The sequence below is a fragment of the Arvicola amphibius genome, chromosome 2, assembly GCF_903992535.2.
Source record: "Arvicola amphibius chromosome 2, mArvAmp1.2, whole genome shotgun sequence".
NCBI lineage: Eukaryota > Metazoa > Chordata > Mammalia > Rodentia > Cricetidae > Arvicola > Arvicola amphibius.
In genome coordinates, this window is record NC_052048.2 from 24,389,359 (window position 1) to 24,405,452 (window position 16,094).

General features: G+C 49.8%; 1 protein-coding gene across 1 annotated transcript; it reads right to left on the minus strand.

Moving 5' to 3' along the window:
* Positions 1-1,036: 1,036 nt before the first annotated feature.
* LOC119807874 (acrosin binding protein) lies at positions 1,037-15,942 on the minus strand. Its single transcript, XM_038320070.1, has 10 exons — positions 15,088-15,942; positions 14,521-14,736; positions 14,239-14,333; positions 13,716-13,833; positions 10,766-11,231; positions 9,923-10,055; positions 4,140-4,319; positions 3,871-4,038; positions 2,802-2,885; positions 1,037-2,300 (listed from the first exon to the last, which is right to left on the minus strand). The coding sequence occupies exons 1-10, from the start codon at positions 15,128-15,130 to the stop codon at positions 2,178-2,180; spliced, it is 1,626 nt and encodes a 541-aa protein (XP_038175998.1). The 5' UTR covers positions 15,131-15,942; the 3' UTR covers positions 1,037-2,177.
* Positions 15,943-16,094: the final 152 nt, after the last annotated feature.

A 16,094-nucleotide genomic window follows, 5' to 3' on the forward strand; every position in this document is an offset into this window, starting at 1 on the left:
CCACCACGACTGGCAATCTCTTGATTTTTTTTTTTCTTAAAGAAATTTTATGCTCCAGAAAACCACAATTGGTCACAATGCAAAGATCAACTGATGCTGGTGTGCCCAGCCCCAGTGGATACACTGACAATACACTTCCTGCAGCTAAGGTTCAGGAAACATCTCCGAAAAGGGGCAGAATGAACCAGAGGAACAGGAAGCCCAATCTGAGAACATGTCTCCTAGAAAAGACAGGGAAACTTTACCCATGGTACCTCAGCAATATGGCTGCCTAAACAAGATCTGAACAATGAATGACAACATTGGTACCTGCTAATGTGGAAGGGGGGATGACCACGAGGAGTCCCACCTCTAGACAAAGAACTGCTGGCCGCTAATGACGGCTGAGAGAGGGAGAATTAGTCTTTCCCAGGGATGAACCCCTTAATTAACTTAACCAATACGAAATGGTCAACCCTGAAATATGTATACACACACAACGCTAAATGGTCTCAGCAGATTGTGTGTGTGTGTGTGTGTGTGTGTGTGTGAGAGAGAGAGAGAGAGAGAGAGAGAGAGAGAGAGAGAGAGAGAGAGAAAGAAGAAGAAGAAACCATTAACTTGAGAGGGAGTGAGGAGAGAACATGGCAGGAATTGAAGAGAGGAGCAGGAAGGGGAGAAATTAAATTTTAACTAAAATAAAAAAATAATTTTTCACATATGTGCATCCTTGAGTGTGTCTATGTGTGCAAGGTACATGCAGGTGCTTGTGAAGGCTGGACGATAGCATTAGACCTTTGGAAATTGGAGTCACCAGACATGGGTGCTGGGAACCAAGTCTGGGATTTCTGCGAGAGCAGGAAGTATCCTTAACCATTGAGCCTTCTTTTTTTTCCTCTAATTTTGTAGTTCTGGTTTTTTGAGACAAGGTCTCTCTAATATATAGCCCTGGATGTCCTGGAACTCGCTTTGTAGGCCAGGCTGAGCTTGAACTCACAGAGATCTGCCTGCCTCTGCCTCCTGAGTCCTGGAAATAAAGGAGTGCGCCACCACCACCTGGTTTGAGAATGTTTTTATTATGAAGGTGGAGATGTAGTGTGTGTGTGTGTTTGGGAAATGTATGTCGGCAATGGGCAATCATGCCATGGTACCTGTGTCAACACTGTGGAGTTGGCTCTCTCCTTCTACCTCTTAACATGGGTTCTGGAGATTAAATTTAAGGCACCAGGCCTGTAAGCAAATGCTTTTATTTGCTAAGCAATCTCTCTAGTCCCCCACAATTATCACCCCTTTTTGGGAAACAGGGTCTCATGTAGCCCAAGTTGACCTCAAACTATGCAGCCACGGATGACCCTGATCCACTTCCCATGTACCACCATGCCCGATTGAACCCAGGGCCTTGTCCATGCTAGGCAAGCACTCTGCCAAGTGAGCTACATCCCCAACCCCAAGTTCTGTTTCCTGTTAACTAAAATGCTAATGACGGGTAGCCTATTGAAGAGACGCTATATGTGCTTTCTCCAGCTGTACTGCTTTGTTGAGTGTCCAAATTCTTCCAGGCCAGTGCCAAAGTGACGCTTCAAGGTGCTTCGGCCTCGAGACCATCTGGCAAAGCTTGTACGCTTGTGGCTTCTGAGCTCCAGGATGTAGCTTCAGTTTCCTCCCTCCTCACACAGGGAAGTGCAAGATAAGTCACACTTTCTGGGGTTGATACGATCTCAGGCTTCGGTTTTGAGAATCCCATATTCACATGAGAGCTTGTGGGGCCCAGAGTTTCAGAGATGAAGGCCAGCATCCCTTCTCGGCTCCTGCTGCTTCTCTCGGTGCAGGATGCTTCCTCAGAGCTGTCCTCAGGACGTTCTGTTCTTCTCATTCGCAGGTGGAGCCCTCCCAACGGGAGGGAGTCTGGAGGTGGATGGTGGATTCCTAGGTGGTGCGGTGGCGGTGCTGAGGGTGGGGACCACACTAAATAGAGCACATGGGCTGAAGATAAACACTTTATTCGAAGGTATTCTTCAAGGCACGTGGAGCACCCATCACTGACCTCTCTGGGACTGCTGTCCCAACCCGAGGAAAATGTGAGTAGGAGTCAAGTAAGAGACCTGTGAGGGGCACCTGGAAGCCTACTGACAGATGAGGTCTAAGCGTTGGAGGAAGTGGAAAGGTCGGGCTGGGGCAGGGACAGCACAGACCCCGGCTCATCCAAAGTGGCCTAGAGCCAAAGTGTTAAATTCTTGGTTCCACCGAAGGATAATCTCCTCACTTTTAGCCAGGCTCAGCACGTTGTAGTTCTCGTTCAACATACATCTCATGCGGAACACCTACAAAAGGATGGTGTGTACGTACGTAGTACATACGTAGGTATGTACGTAGGGGAGCGCGACGTGAGGAGCGGTCAGAGCCAGTGCAGGTGGTACAGGACAGAAAGGGACGCAGATGGGGTTTCAATGGCTCACCCTCCTTTAAGACAGAGGAGGTCTAAACTCAGAGAGGAAGTAAGTACTGTAGGCTACCTACTGAGCAAGGCTGGTAGGCCAGACTGAAACTCAGCATCCCGTCTTCAGGCCAGCCAAGGGCTTCCCACTGGGTCCTCCTGGGCCCATCCCTCTTATCTGTATTAGCTCCCCTTGCCTGCTCCTGCCTGAGAGGACCTGGCTCTCTCCAGACTAGGAAGAGGAGGAGGCACTGTCTGGCGGTCTCTGCCTCAGAGAAGCTGACAAGGAGCTGTTTCCACAACCCAGCTCCTGGAAGAGGGGCTCAGACCAGACCCTCCCAGGAGCACTAAGGGGCCACTAAGGGGCAAGGACAGGGTCGGAGCTCACCTTTCGGTTCTGGCTTTTCATCAGGCACTGTTGACTTTTGAAGGAACAGTAGTTTGGGTACTGGACGTAGTTTGTGTCACAAATCTGAACCAGGAGCCAGGGAGAGGGACAGAGTATCAAAACCCTGACAGGACACCAGTCTCTAGATTAAGGGTCATGGCAGTCCTGGGTGGGCCAGGGCCCTAGAGAAGCAAGCCGTGCATAGCTGGGGTGTACCCCACCGTGCTTTTTGTCTTCTTCCACCCTCAGTCCTGGGTCCTTAGAAAACAGTCAGGAGGGAAGGGGAACCAGGAGTGTCCTATTGGTCAGCTTCCTGGGGATACAGAAGGAGGTAAGTAGGGGTCCAGCACATGAGTGGTCAAGGGCTTGCTTAGTATACAAAGGTCCTGGATGCCATGCCTAGCAATGCACACACACACACACACACACACACAGAGATGAGAGTATAGAACATAGGAAGGTGACCCAGTTAATAGTCCAATGATCAGGAGGCCTGAGGGGGAAGGGCACAAGGACCTCTGATGAGCAATAGTGGATCAACCATTCCCCTGCGGCCCTTGCCTGCTGTCAAACCATGGAGTGGGCTTGGGGACTGGCTCTCAGCCACGATAGGTGATCAACAACTCAGAGGTGGCAGCTTAGGGGGAAGGGGAAATACGCTGGTATTACTGATGGGGAAAGCACTGGACAAGATGGGAAGAGGGCTTCAGGAGGCGAATTCCACAGGGTCAGGCAGAGTCTAGGCTTTCCCTGTGGCCGTGAGTGAACTCTGGCTTGCAGTAAGCTGTGACTTGACCAATGTCACTCAGCAAACCATGGGTACAGTTGGGGTCAGAACTTCTATCTCTATCTGGCCTCCAAGTCTGGAGCGTCCTCACTGCACAGGGTTCCTACTGCTTTGCTGAGTGTGACCCTGATTTACTGGGGGCAGGGTCTGTCAAAGAATGCCAGGAAGCCACTAAGGACTGGGTTTCAGAGCCGGGGCCCCAAGTTCTGGCTTTCCAGAATAAGTGTCCTAGGGAGAACCAGGAGTGCCTGAGGGGGACAAGGTTGAAGGAAAGTGTCTGACCTTCGTGGGGAGATCCCCATCCTGGAAGCTAAGGAATTCAGCCCGGAGCCAGTTGGAGACTCGGTAATCTTCGCAGCCCTTCAAGGCAAGCCGGTTACACCAGAAGTCCGAGCTGAGGCCTCCATACATATCTAGCCCACCAAAGCGGCCTTTTTCTGGGATCTTTGCCTGTGGACACGAGACACATGAGAGGCACAGGCCTCTCTACCCCCAGACCCCTCCCATGGTCCCTCCAGCCTTCCCTGCTGCAGGCTTCCCGGCCAAGGTACCTGGTTGCCGGTGGATATGCTCTGGGCTGAGAGGAAGGGGCTGATGAAGGGTATCTTGTGGGAAGCACCACACCGCTGCCGCAGCACGGTGCTCTCAGAGTGGCACTGCTCCAGCTTCAGGGAGCAGAATGCACAGAGGGGACAGGCAGGTGTATGTCGCCGGCCAAGATTGTCACAGACCTGGGACAGGAGTTTGAGTGAGAGGCTGAGTCTTGGCAGGTCACCCTCTCCCCTGCATCAACCCTCCAGAGCTCACAGCATGATGGTCAATGCTTTTTGCCCTAAGGCCTTTTGCTCATCCTTCCTAAGACTCCCTCGGGGACCTCCCCTCAGTTCTCTCAGGATGGTTTCCCAGCTCCTAAGTAAACTTCATCTGCAGGTGGAACCCCCATCTTTAATACCAGCTCTGGTTTCTTCCCCAAGCTCCAAGTTCTCCTTGCCAAGTAACTCACAGGCATCTGACATGGGGGAAGGGAATCCACCCTTGCTTAAACAACCCGAGAAGGATCATAACTCTCCTCTCTGTTCCGTTAGTGCTAGTGCTAGCAATATTTGTAGAGGTCACAGTGCTGGCCAGCAGAGGTAGGAGTGTCACAAGATTGAGATCCGCCTGAGGTACTTGGCAAGACACTGCCAAAAAAAAAAAAAAAAAAATTCAGGGATTTACCCTCTTGGAAGGTAGAGGTAGGAGGATCAGGAATTTCAAAATCTTCAAGTTCTAGACCAGCTTGGCCTATAGAGATCCTTTCCAGCTTGGCCTACAGAGGTCCTTTCTTTAAAAACAAAACAAACAAACAAAAACCAGCCAGGCATGGTGGCACATGTCTTTAACCCCAGAATCCTGGTGACCCTGATAAATGGATCTCTGAGTTCCAGGCCAGCCTGGTCAACATAGTAAGACCGAACACCAAAAAACGTACGCCATTAATCCCACAAGTACTCACAAATAACACTGGCACTTACTCATGAGGAGAGCGAGGCTCCATGTGGTTAGGAACATTGCTCAGAGTTGGACATGGATCCAGGTCTTTCCATCTCTCAGACCCGCTCTCCATCACATGCCTAGTTCCTTTCGGAGTGGGGTTACCCATCTCCTAGCTGTGCTGGTCCTGAGTGAGTGCTCCTCAGCACAACCAGAATCATCTGGTCAGGTGCACCTTCAGCCCACCATCACCCCCTGCTCACCCTGCAGCAGCAGGCGAGGGGGACAGCAGCAGGACCCTGACCCTGGACTTTTATCCTTTCCCTGCAGTGTTAACTGCCTCCAGTAACAGCAGGACTTTCCACGTTAGTACCCTATCTGTTTGACTTTGTCTTCTGATACTATGTGCTCAGGAAAATGGACTCTGTTCCCTTATCCAAGCACACTACCCTGAGTCTATGACCTCTGAACTTACGTTTCTAAAAAAAAAAAACTCTCCAGCACACCCTTATAATACTGCTGACTCCATGTAAACCTCCCACGTCAGGCTGAAGTTCCTTCCAGCCAGAGAATATGTTCATTCTGAGCTCTTCATGAACTGCTAGGTCCTGCTTGCTGCAGAGCCTTGTGCATACTATTCTCCCTACCAAGAACCCACCACTGGGTCCCTCCTTGTGCCTTGTTAACTCCCTTCAGGTCTCAGTTTAAACCCTGGTTCTCTGAAGAACATTCTCCGATCACTGCCATCGTGCATGTTGGCGACACCAGCTGCTCTCTCTCGGCATTCTCTCCTTGTTCCCATAACAGTGCTGATCTCCCAGTGCCCAGCAAGGCTTGGCACCAGGTGCCTTGGATATGAAAGCACTCACCCACTGAGCACACCCTATCTTTTTCTTCCCAACTAGTTTCCAAGAGAGCAAGCTTTGAATCTTCTTTGTATCCTACTAGCATCCCAAGTGTCAAGCAGACATTTGGTGCCCAATCAGTGTTAACCAAAGAAACAGAAGAATGAGTGGTAGGTTAGCTCTCAGTGGTTGTTTGCTGAATTGTAGTGTTTCAAAACCAAGGAACCATGTGTGGTAGGGTGCACCTGCACACCCAACTACTGCCTACTCCCGAGGCTGAGAGAGCATCACTTGAGCCTCAGACAATACCAACGACAAAAAAGGGACCCTTAAAAGCACATATCTTTCTGGGACTGGACTTGCTAAATGTGGAAGAAATGTTGGAACTGGGACCATTTTACAGATTCCCTGAAATGCTGTGGTGGTAATCTTGGTTGTCAACTTGACTAGACCTAAAATCAACTAAGAGGCAAGCCTGTGGGCATTTCTGTGAGGGATTTCCTTGACCAGACTCTTTGAAGTGGGCAGAGCTAAAGGGAGGGTGGTAAGCCAGATAAAAGGGCGAAGAGAGAAAGCAGCTTTCCGCTTTGGCTCCTTGCCTTCACTCTTGCCCGCAAGTCCATCTATCCTGCTGCTATCAAAGATGCATTCCTTCACTAATCTCAGAATCTACTTCTCTGGGATTCCAACGTAGATTGAAGACCAGTTGCTCCCCAGGAACCTTCTTCCCATGCTTTAGTACCTGGTCGGGACTGCCGAGACATCCAGCCTCGTGGACTGAGCTACCACCAGACTATTGGCCTCTCTGGTGTGAGATAGCTGTGGCTGGACCACTCAGATCATATCATGTAAGCCAGTCCAATACATCCCCTTCAGACATGCTCATTCTCCGGGTTCTGTTCGTTGAGAGAACCCTGATACAGACTATGGCACCAGTCCCCAGGATGGCAATTATCCCCCTGGTGGCAGGCACCATTGTGGAAACTGCAGTGTGTTTTCCTTACTTGAATACTTATGGAGTTTCTGTTCCCGTCCATGCCTCCGGTGAACTCCCCCATGGACTTACAGCGTCCTGACCCACCACCATGGTATTCCACATCTTTGCTTGTAATTAAGGAACTCACTTCTGAGCTAAGCAAGGGGCCAGTGGGCCCCCGCTCACGGAATTCACTGGTTCCCATCATCCTGAAGAGAGCTGGCTTGGCAGGATGGTGGAATGGGCTTTTCACTTTTTCAATTCTGTTTTATGTGTATGGATGTTCTGTGTGCATGCATGTTTGTTCACCACGTGTGTGCTTGGTGCTCTTGGAGGCCAAAAGAGGGTGTCAGATCCCCCTGGACCTCGAGTTACAGATGGTTGTGAATCACCATACAGGTGTTTAGAAATAAACCTGGTTCCTTTGGAAGGGCAACTGGTACCCTTAACCACTAAGCCATTACTCCAGCCCTTGGAATGGAGTTTTTTTGGGGGGGAGGGGAGGTTTCGAGACAGCTCTGGCTGTCCTGGAACTCACTCTGTAGACCAGGCTGGCCTCCAACTCACAGTGACCCACCTGCCTCTGCCTCCTGAATGCTGGGATTAAAGGTGTGCGCCACCACTGCCTGGCTTGGAATGGCTTTTTAAGACAGTTACAGCGCCAATCAGATGGGAGCAGCGTAAAGTGCTGGGGTAGTGCTTTCCGGAAGACTGCATATGCTTTGAATCAACCTCCAATACACACTATTACTTCTTCCCTAGCCAGGGTTCAGGGTCCAGGTATCGAGGAGTGGAATGAGGGCAGCACCATTACTCTCTCCTCTAGGGACCCCTAGGAACACACTTTCTTCCTGTTCCTTGGACTCTGGGCTCTGCTAGCCAGGAGTTGTGGCTCCATAGCGGGAGCACTCCCGTCAGGAGTCACAAGCATTACATTTCATTAAAGCTAAGACACCCGCCCCCCTGCTCCGCCACTTTGGGGAACAAGTCCCAAGCTAAAGGAATAGATGTTAGGAGGGTGATTGATCCAGTCTACCAAGGGGAAACTGAAATCCTTCTTCACAATGGAGATAAGATCATGTCTGGAGTGCAGAAGACATTTTAGGGCTCTGGTTGTCAATCTTCCTTATGCTGAGACCCTTTAATACAGTTCCTCATGTCGTGGTGACCCCCAAACCGTAAAATTTTTTGTTGCTACTTCATAACTGTAATTTTGCTACTGTTGCGATTCATAAAGTAAGTATCTGATATACAGGATATCTGATATGCGATCCCTGCAAGGGGTCGACCCACAGGTTGAGACCTATGGCTTTAGGGCATCCTCTTGGTGCTACCACTACCTGCCCTGCGATCAAGGACAATGGGAAACAACAACCCAATCCAGGCAGGGGGACAGGATCCCAACCCTTCATGGACAGAGGAAGGAGTCACCCCTCCATTCAAGGGTAGGAAGCATAGAATAGAAGTTATCAATACCACCAGCTAAGGCCCTGTGACCAGTCACGGAAATGAGGATTGTAACTCATGTCTTCCCGTCCTGTTTTGTTAAGGACATGTTTGTGCATATATACACACATATTAAGCAGACATTTGTGTTTTCTTTCCTCTATTTCTTTATCATGTAATGCAACATCCATTGAGATAATATTAGTGCTTAAGTGTTGGATATATATGTATATATTATCATATGCAAATTATGGGACACTAGAAGACGAAGCATTCCTCAAGGGATTTTGCCACCTATTCTTTTTTTTTTTTTTTTTTTTTTGTTTTTTGGAGACAGGGTTTCTCTGCAGCTTTAGAGCCTGTCCTGGAGCTTGCTCTTGTAGACCAGGCTGGTCTCGAACTTTGCCACTTATTCTTAATGTGTTTAGTTGTATGTGGGGTGGTGATAGCACATGTAGGTAGAAATATAATCTTGTCATTTTCATGCGGAGATTAAGCACGACAGAGTGGGTGTCCACTGACAAGGAGCGAGTTTCTCATGGTTAATCTTGGTTGTCAACTTGACTGGATTTGAAATCAACTAAAAACAGTCACTGGGAATTCCTGTGAGGGATTTTCTTGACCAGATCATTTGAAGGGGGAAGACTGATCCTAAATGTGGGCTGCACTGGGCAGTCGTAGGCCAGACAGTAGGGAGAGGGGAGAAGGGAGCTTCGCTTCTGGCCTGCTTGCCTTCATGCTCGCTGGCAAGTCCGGCTACCGTACGGAGGCGGCATTCCTTAACTGATATCGGAACCAGTTTCTTCGGGCTTCCAGTGGAGACGGAAGACCAGCAGGTCTGCGGAAATCCTCAGGCCTCCAGCGCCAGTCTGGAGCTGCTGAGTGCGTCAGTCCGCATCCAGCGCCAGTATGGAGCTGCTGAGTGCGTCAGTCCGCACAGATTAAGCAACTTCAGAGCCTCTCCAGCCATTGTTGGACTACGTAGACTGTATCACGTAAGCAAATCTAATAATAAATCCCCTTTTAATATACACTCATTCTTTCAGTTCTGTTTCTCTAGAGAATCCAAATACAAATGGTTTCTGTTATGTATCGGTTTTGGTACTGGAGACTGAACCTAGGGTCTTCTGTATGCTAGGCAACTTCTACCACTGAGCTTCATCTGAGACTAGGTCTCACTAAGCTGTGTTCATTCTGCTGCCTGTTCCACAGAGTGAACTTGTGACTCTCTTGCTTCAGCCTTGTGAGCAGCTGGGACTATAGCCTGCACCACCAGAGTCAACAGGAATACGTTCTATGAACCTTCTGGAAGGAAAAAGAGCACAGCTAGGTACCGAAGATGCTGACTAGGATTCAAGGGATGGTTTACAGCCTAACTACTTCAAGAGCTGAAGGGTGCATGCAAGCCCAGACTGGCTTCCAGACTAGGTCTTGAACCTTCTTCCTCTGTGGCAGCTGGAGATGTCCTTCCAAGGAATCTCTTTAAGCTACCCCTCACGTTTTCCTTGCCCAGCCCCTCACCCATGGCTCACACAGTACCAGGCCCATGGAATGTCCAGTGGCATGTATCCATTAAATAGCATGGTGGACATACCGAATCCCCGAAGCCAAGGATCTCCTCCTCCATGTAGCTCCAGGCCTTGGCTGTGGGAGTCATGGTGCAGGTATTCTCCATAATGGAATAGCATAGCACCATCATGGTCTCCGTGTGGGGCAGCTGCAGGAGGCTGCAAGAAGACAGTACAGACTGGTGGGGATGGGCTAGGGGGTGGGGCAGAAAAGCCACATCCACTCTTCCCCGGCGCTGAGCAGTTGGGCTTTGGTGACATGCATTCAGCATGCTTAGCAGAGGACCTCCATCCTGCAGCCTGAGAGGACCTTGGACCGACTGCCTACTTTATACAAATGAGGAACTGAAGTCCAACATGGAGAAACAGTGGCTGGAGAGATGGCTCAGTGGTGAAGAGCAGTTGCTGCTCTTCCAGAAGACCCAAGTTTGGTCCCCAGCACCCACTCTTGTAGCTCACAACCACCCAGTTACTGTAGTCCCAGGGGATCCGACGCCCTCTTCTGACCTCCATGGACACCTGCAAGCATGTGCATCACACACATACACACACACACACACACACACACACACACACAAACACACAGACACCTAAGTAACAATAAATATTAAAGAACAACAACAACAAAATGGAGAAATAACTTTCGGAAGGCTTTAGTGCTAATCAAGGCCAGAGATAAGACCAGAACCCAGGGTGGGGCTTAAAACAAGGATGAGCACAGAACAGGAGGGGCCCGCCACTGCTAGCTTTGCCTGAAGCCTAAGCAGGTCTGAGAGGGTCTGGAGACCAAAGCTGGTAAGTGGGCTTCGCAATTCCAAAGATGGCAGCAGGGATGGCAGGGCCCATGAAGAAGTCACAATCTCCTGTACCTGCCAGTGCTTGGGCTTCTCCAGGAGTTATCGCTCAGTTCATTCATTGCATCCATTTCTTGGGCTGACCGAATTAGCTCCTGGATGTTCTCCATCATCAAAGGAGGAGAGTCCACTTCTCGGACCCGGGGAGTAAAGGAGGAGGAAGGGTTGGAAGACAGCGATTCAGACTGAAACTTGGGCTCTGAGTCCGACTGCAGGTTGGACGCTGACTCCAGGCCCTCCTCTGTCCCCTGCCCCTCTTCCTGTTTGGCTTCTTCCTCCTCTTCTTCCTCCTCCTGCTCTTCCTGCTCCTGCCCTTCCTCTTGCTTGTGCTCCTGCATTTGCTCCTGCTTGCGCTGCTCCTGGGCCTGCTTGCGGATGCCCAGCTGCTCCTTGCCCCCCAGCGACAGGGACGACTGCAGCAGCTCCTCCACATTATTGTTGAGGCGCTCAGGCCATGGCTGGAAGGCCTGGCGCTCCGTGGCTGCAGCAAGGTGTAGAGAGGACCAAGAGAAGAGAAGAACAAAGATCAGATTTCCTTCCCCTGGAGAAACCACGTTTATCTGTGCCACCAGGGTGGTACCGGCCTGTAATCTTAGCACGCAGGAGGTGGGGACAGGGAAGGACTTCAAGTCTAGCTTTGGCTACATATGGAATAGAGGCTAGACAAGGCTGGAGACCCTATCTATAAACAGTATCAGCACAAATTGTGTGTGTTTGTTTTGTTTTTTAATCAAGAAATTGGGGGAGAAATGAAATTGGGACTAGAGGGGAACTGAAGAGCTTGCAAGCATGGAGACCTGAGTTCAGCCCTCAGAGGACACATAAAGTCTGGGTATGGGGGGCTGGAGAGATGGCTCAGTAGTTAAGAGCACTGCCTGCTCTTCCAAAGGTCCTGAGTTTAGTTCCCAGCAACCACATGGTGGCTCACAACCATCTGTAATGAGATCTGGTGCCCTCTTCTGGCCTGCAGGCATACATGCAGACAGAATACTGAGAATACTGTATACATAATAAATAAATAGATTTAAAGAAATAGTCTGGATATGGCAACATGTGCCTACAGTCTGTGCTGGGAAGGTGTGGACAGAGGATGCTGAGGAGTTACAGGCTAGTCAGTGAGCTCCAGGTTTCTTTTTATCAACTAATTTTTATTTTTTGTTTTTTGAGACAGGGTTTCTCTCTGTATCCCTAGCTGTCCTGGAACTCACTCTGTAGAACATGTTGGCCTCAGAGATCCTCCTGCCTCTGCCTCCTGAGTACTGGGATTAAAGGCATGCACTACCACCACCCAGCAAGTAATTATTTCTTTGAGACAAAGTCTTGCTATGTAGTCTTGGCTGATCTAGAATTCAGAGTTCCATCTACTTTGCATGTGCTGAGACTAAAGGCCTGTGACACCATGCCCAGCAGCTCGGAGCTTCTTTTTCCTTCCTTCTTTCTTTTTCTTTTAATGTGTCTATTTTTTTATAATTTATTTTTATTTTATATGCATTGGTGTTTTGCCTGCATGTATGTATGGATGAAGGTGTTGGATCTCCTGGAACTGGAGTTACAGACAGTTGTTTTTGTTTTTTTATTTTTTGTTTTTTTTTTCAAGACAGAGTTTCTGTTTGTATAGCCCTGGCTGTCCTGGAACTCTCTCTGTAGACAAGGCTGGCCTTGAACTCAAAGAGATTCACCTGCCTCTGTCTCCCAAGTGTTGGGATTAAAGGCTTGTACCACCACCACCTGGAGTTACAGACAGTTGTGAGCTGCCATGTAGGTGCTGAGAATTGAACCCAGGTCTTCTGAAAGATCAGCCAGTGTTCTTAGCCATGGAGTCATTTTGCTAGTCACGGCTCCAAGTTTCATGAAAGCCAGTCTCAAAAACTAAGGTGGTGTAAGCTGGACACGATGGTATGTGCCTTCAACCCCAGCATTCTGGAGATTGGGGCAGATCTCCAGTTCTAGGCTAGCCTGGTCTACAAAGTGAGTTCCATGCCAGCCAGGGCTACGTGGTCACACCCAGTCTCAAGATAAATGTGGTGGGGCTGGAGAGATGGCTCAGCGGTTAAGAGCACTGATTGTTCTACCAGAGGTCCCGAGTTCAATTCCCAGCAACCACATGGTGGCTTACAACCATCTCTAATAAGATCTGGTGCCAACTTCTGGCCTGCAGGGACACACGCAGGCAGAACATTGTATACATAATAAATAAATCCAAAAACAAACAAACAAACAAATAAATGTGGTGACTGAGGAAGACCCTCAGTGCTGACCTATGATTTCCACATACATGCACATGCACGCACACGCACGCGTGAACATATTTGCATATACAATCAATAAATGTCAAAAGATGTCATAACAAATGTGTTGGTGGTGTCACCTTTCCACTTGCCTTACAAGTAAGTGTACTTGTTCCCTAGAACAAATGTTTCCTCTCATCTAGAGAATACCATATATTCTAAAGAACTAGCAACTAGTTCCTTCTACTTGAATGAGCGGGATACTAGGAATCAAACCCAGAGCCTCATACATGCTAAGTACATGGTCTACCATTGAACTATGCTCCCAGTCCAAATACTCTCTAAAATAAAGATATTAATTTACCAAAGGCCTAGAAGGCTTTTATTTTTATTTTCATTTTATGTGTATGAATATATGTCCGGGCACCATATTCATGCAGTGCCAGTGGGGGCCAGAAGAGGGCGATGGATCTCCCAGGACTGCCATGTGAGGGCTGGGAATTGAGCCCAGGTTCTCGGAAGAGCATGCAATGCTATTAACTGGAGATCTCTAAGAGTTCGAGGCAAACCCGTCTTTGGAATTAGGAAAACCAGATTCAGACAAAGACCTTAAGTAACAGTGGAAGAAACTCTAGGACAAGAGAGCCTTGACTTATTTCAGGCAAAGCAAAAGCTTCTCTCCTCCCTGACACCTGGAGCCCTGGGAACTGTGGTTTCCCCAGACTGGGAAGGCTCACCTGAGGCATGAGATGCCATGGCAGAAGTCATGGTGGTGGGAGGGACATCTGCCGAAGAGTCTACCTCCTTCAGAGTGTTAGGTGATAGGATGGAGACTGGCTGGGAGCACCGGACCCTCTGCAAGGGAAGAAGAAAGATGGGAATGCCTTTTCCAGAGAGCAGCCGTCCCTGCTCCAGAGGGATTCCTCAGACCCCTTCCAAGCAAGTAACAATTCCCACAGCTCCTGGGTAAGAGGAAGGAACACAGTTCCTCTAGGGGGCATCCAATCCCAAGAAAGGGCATTTGATCAGGCTTGGTGCCAGCCTTCACTCTTTCCCGGCTGACTTGAATAAAAACAACAGAAGGGCACAGCTCGGCCTCTTCCTGAATCCCTTCTTTCCTTTACTCACGGGAACTCGTGTGAGCACCCAAGGAGAGTAGTCACCTTGGCAAACTGACAGGGCGCACGAACTAAATGATGCCCTTCCTCAACTTCCTACCTCTACCTTTGTTCTGGATCACCAGATTGAACCTTTTCTCACCTTGGCATAGTAGACATGGTTGGAGCAACGATACTGAGCAAACTGGCAGAAGGACTCAAACCAGGACGCATACGGGAGGTCAGAGCAGACAGCACCTGAGGGAGGACAGCATCCGTGGAGAGAGAGGTTATAGGAAAGCCGGGGCTGGAGCAAGGTCTCCAGGAGCAGAGATCAGGAGCTGCCAGCCATATCCTTCCCCTGCCTCCTCTATGACCACGAAGCTTTTGCCTTGAGCCTAGTTGGTCTCTGGGTGTCTAGAGTTCCCACTGGTCTGGCTCTCACCATCTGGTACCAATCCATGGTTTTCATATTGGTCCAACTGGACGAGAGTGGGGTTCCGGCAGCCGTGGGTTGCACGGAGGCGGCAGGTAGTCTCTGCCTTCCAGGTTGGGGTCAGCAGGGCGAAGAAGCGTTCATATTCAGTCGATGAGAGAGGGCTGCCCGGAGTGGAGGCCGATAAATCGTCAGTTGGAAGAGGTGTTACGGGCAGGAGCCGCACTGCAGGGAAGGGGGACAGACAAGAATGGACCGTACCCCAAAACATACTCCGCGTCCAGTGGCCAGATCCAGACTAGTAGACTCCTCATGAATTAAGAATTGGTAGGTAGGTGTGTGTGAGAGAGGGGGTCAGGCCGTCTTAGGTGATGTCTGATGACTATAGTGTCCCCAGAAGCTTCTAGGGACAAGAAATTAAGATCCAACCTTTCCCAAGCCATGAAGTAGTTCAGTTCGACCACATGAAGACAGAACCAATGAAAAAGGGTTCTCAGGAGGCAGGGAGCATAAGGAAGCCCCAGGGAAGATCCACCCGCGTTTTCAGACCAGGGCAGGTCAGCCCTAGCCTCTCACCTTCCAGAAGCAGCAGAAGGAAGCCTGCAGCTAGTTTCATCATGGCCCGGTAAGATCCACCCGCGTTTTCACACCGAAGCGACCTCCAACGGGCCAAGCCTCGGAGAGCTGTGGGTCACGGGCTGCTAACTCGGGTGCCGGGAGGCACGCTATATCCGCTACGTCACAAAAGGTGAGGGCGGGGCCGGGGCACGAGGTGAACTCCCGTGAGCTGCACCAGTTTCGGGTCTTGGTCCGAAGGCAGGAGCCGCAGGCCTTCCAGTCCCTCTTCAACCGAGTAAGCCTTCTGTTGCTCGGTACTTTCTTTGAATTTATCTTTGCGCTGCTGGGAATTGAGCCTAGACCCTTGCTTCTCTTACCAGAGCTAAAACCCCAGCCCCGCGTCCCACTTTCAGCTACTTAGCCCTAGACCCCGAGGTGTGTACTTTTCACCTCTTCTACAGATACAGAACGTGGGCTTAGGGAAGCAATGCTGTACAGAGACCTAGTCGTTGAGTCTAGGCAGCACTCTGGACAGCAGAACTGGGAGGTCTGAAACAAAAGCCCGGAAGTAAGAAACAGGTCCAAAGTCGGGCAGTGGTGGTGCACACCTTTAATCCCAGCACTCGGGAGACAGAGGCAGCTGAATCTTTGAGTCTGAGGCTAGCCTGGTCTACAGAGTGAGTTCCAGGACAGCCAGGGCTGTTATATAGAGAAACTCTCTGGGGTTGCGGGAGGAGAGGGACAGGTCCAAAGTTAAAATGAACACACGTGTAAGAATGGTTCAGCGCAGCTGGGCGGTGGTGGCGCATGCCTTTAATTCCAGCACTCGGGAGGCAGAGGCAGGCGGATCTCTGTCAGTTCGAGACCAGCCTGGTCTACAAGAGCTAGCCCCAGGACAGGCTCTAAAGCTGCAGAGAAACCCTGTCTCGAAAAACCAAAAAAAAAAAAAAAAAAAAAAAAAGAATGGTTCAGCGGCCCAAGGGACTTACTTTTTCCAAGAGGGAGGGGCCCAACACAATTAATTC